At 40.2% G+C, this 2,508-nt stretch overlaps 1 protein-coding gene across 1 annotated transcript; it reads right to left on the bottom strand.

Moving 5' to 3' along the window:
• On the bottom strand, window positions 144–956 carry LOC109132819 (uncharacterized mitochondrial protein AtMg00810-like). Its single transcript, XM_019245220.1, has one exon. It carries the CDS (start codon window positions 954–956, stop codon window positions 144–146), a length of 813 nt encoding a protein of 270 aa, XP_019100765.1.

Genomic DNA, 2,508 nt, shown 5'->3' with positions numbered 1-2,508 from the left:
AAAGGTTTCTTATTCATAACGTTGCACAAAGTGTGCCTTATATAGTAGATACAATATTTAACCTAAGGATGGAAACATAAATACCAAACTCTACAAGACTATATAGTATTTACATAATAGAATCCTGGCTCGTAATACCCCCCTTAAGGTGGAGTGTGCAGGTCCCGAATACCCACCTTAAGCTTAAAATCATCAAACTCTTTACGACCAAGAGCCTTAGTGAGAATATCAGCCAACTGAACCTTAGTCGAAACATGTTGCGGAGCAATGACACCACGCACAATCTCATCACGAATGAAATGACAATCTGATTCGATATGCTTCGTCCGCTCATGGAAAACCGGGTTCTTACTCAGATGGATAGCCGATTCATTATCACAATATAGAGAAACCGGAGCTGAACAATCAACACCCATGGAAACAAGAACATCGCGCAACCAGAGAAGCTCACAAACCGTTTTGGCCATAGCACGGTATTCAGCCTCACACGAGGAACGAGAAACCACATCTTGCTTCCGTGTCTTCCAAGATACCGGAGAACCACCAAGTTGAATAAACCAAGCAGTGAGAGAACGTCGTGTTAAGGGACAACCGTTATGATCAGCGTCACACCAAGCCGTAAGACGAAGATCAGTGCCAGAACAGAGAAGAATACCTTGACCCGGATTGGACTTGAGATAACAAACTACCCGACGTGCCGCCTCCCAATGTTCCACCCTCGGAGCATGCTTAAATTGAGACAACAAATGAATAGCATACGAGAGATCCGGCCGAGTAACCCCAAGGTATATAAGACGACCAACCAAACGACGATAACGAAACAGATCAGGAAGCAATGCACCCGTAGCCGTAGCCAAATGATGATTCTGTTCAATAGGATGAGAGACAGGCTGCGCCCCAAGCAAACCAGTATCCGAAATGATGTCAAGTGTATACTTACGTTGAGATAAATACATACCAGTAGTGTTCCGAGCCACTTCGATGCCCAAAAAATATTTAGAGATTCCCAGATCCTTCATACGAAAAGAAGAGCTCAAATACGTCTTAAAATNACTTAGGCCACCATAAAAAGAAGAAGTCCGTCACTTGGTTTACTGCTAGGTTTAAGCCCAAACATCCACGTAAGTACTCTCATCCAGAATAATTCCTTTCATATTATTCTTCTAATTCTTCTAATTCTTCTCAGCTAGTTTCCAGTCTTTTTTATGCCTTCTGCATGCACACTTAAATGTCGTGTGACTTTATCTGTGTATGGGGAACAGGACCTGGGCGTCTTCATTACGGACCAGGACCTGATTGCTACCGACGTAAACTGCCTGACTGGCCTCCAGAGAATGATTTCAGTGATAAAAAGCGTTTCTACCTGGTAAGATCTCATTAAGACCCTCCGTTAAGTTTCACTTTGATTTTGCTCCTGTGATCAATATGTGATGTGTTTGCTTTTTTTTTTCAGGTGGAAGAATCAGAGCTGCTAAAATATGACTGGATTCGTCTATACATGGAATTTGCATTCGTCGAAGAGAATGAAGGTATTGCTACTGCTAATCCCGATCTGTCAAAATTGGTGATTTTAATGGTGGCTGTGGAACCTATGGGGAATGCGGAGACGCCAAAGGAGGATATACTCATGGCCAGAGATGCAACTTTTTACATAAGGTACACGTACCCATATATGGGTCAGGGTAAGAAGCATAAGCCTAAATCTCCCCGTCATCGCATAGCTATCGTCAGAAGAACCATGAAGAAAGGCACCCTCTCTCTCCTCTTCATGAGTTCGTTTGCCAAAACTTCTAGCGGTGTTACTACCTAGCTATGATTAGAGGTAAATCATGAATGCTCTAAAGTTTGGGTTTCTTTAAGTGGGATGGTTTTCGTACTATCTGTGTGGTGTTTTGTATTCATGTCCCTTAATATCAAACTAGCAACTTTTGCCTATCCAACTCGAGAAATCTTTGAAGTTTAATAGTAGAGAATTTACATGTTTTGTTGTAAATTAGAAAGGATCATGCGAAAACTGCAACTAGTAGTACTTCGCAAAACTGGATCAAGAATTTAATCAGACCTCACAATCTTTGACATTTTTTTGACGAGTTTATTTACCATTTTTTTTTTCTTCATCTTGCTGTTTGATGAAGACTTCTTGTAAGCAACCCATCGGTTTCGATATCGATACCATGGACCTAGGGATAAATTAATTATCAAACCTTGATCTTTAAAAATTTGATTTCAATAACGTTTTCTGTTTCATTCCTGATTATTTTCAGTCTTGGTCAGAAACATATACAAATCTATGGTTTTGTCATATTGATAAGCACCAACGATCTCCAAAGAATGTTCAAGAAGCTCGATAAGTCAAGGAAATTACAAATTGCGAAAAAGGTGTAACATTGGTAGACGCACATTGTTGATTCCTTGTACCACAACGACCACGACCTCGATCTATATGTTGTATACCATAACTTCACAAGCAATAACATTGGTTGCAAAAAAAAAAAAAAAAAAAAAAAA

This window comes from Camelina sativa, chromosome 5, assembly GCF_000633955.1.
Source record: "Camelina sativa cultivar DH55 chromosome 5, Cs, whole genome shotgun sequence".
In the NCBI taxonomy this organism is placed as follows: Eukaryota; Viridiplantae; Streptophyta; class Magnoliopsida; order Brassicales; family Brassicaceae; genus Camelina; species Camelina sativa.
This window is presented reverse-complemented; position numbering and strand designations above follow the sequence as displayed.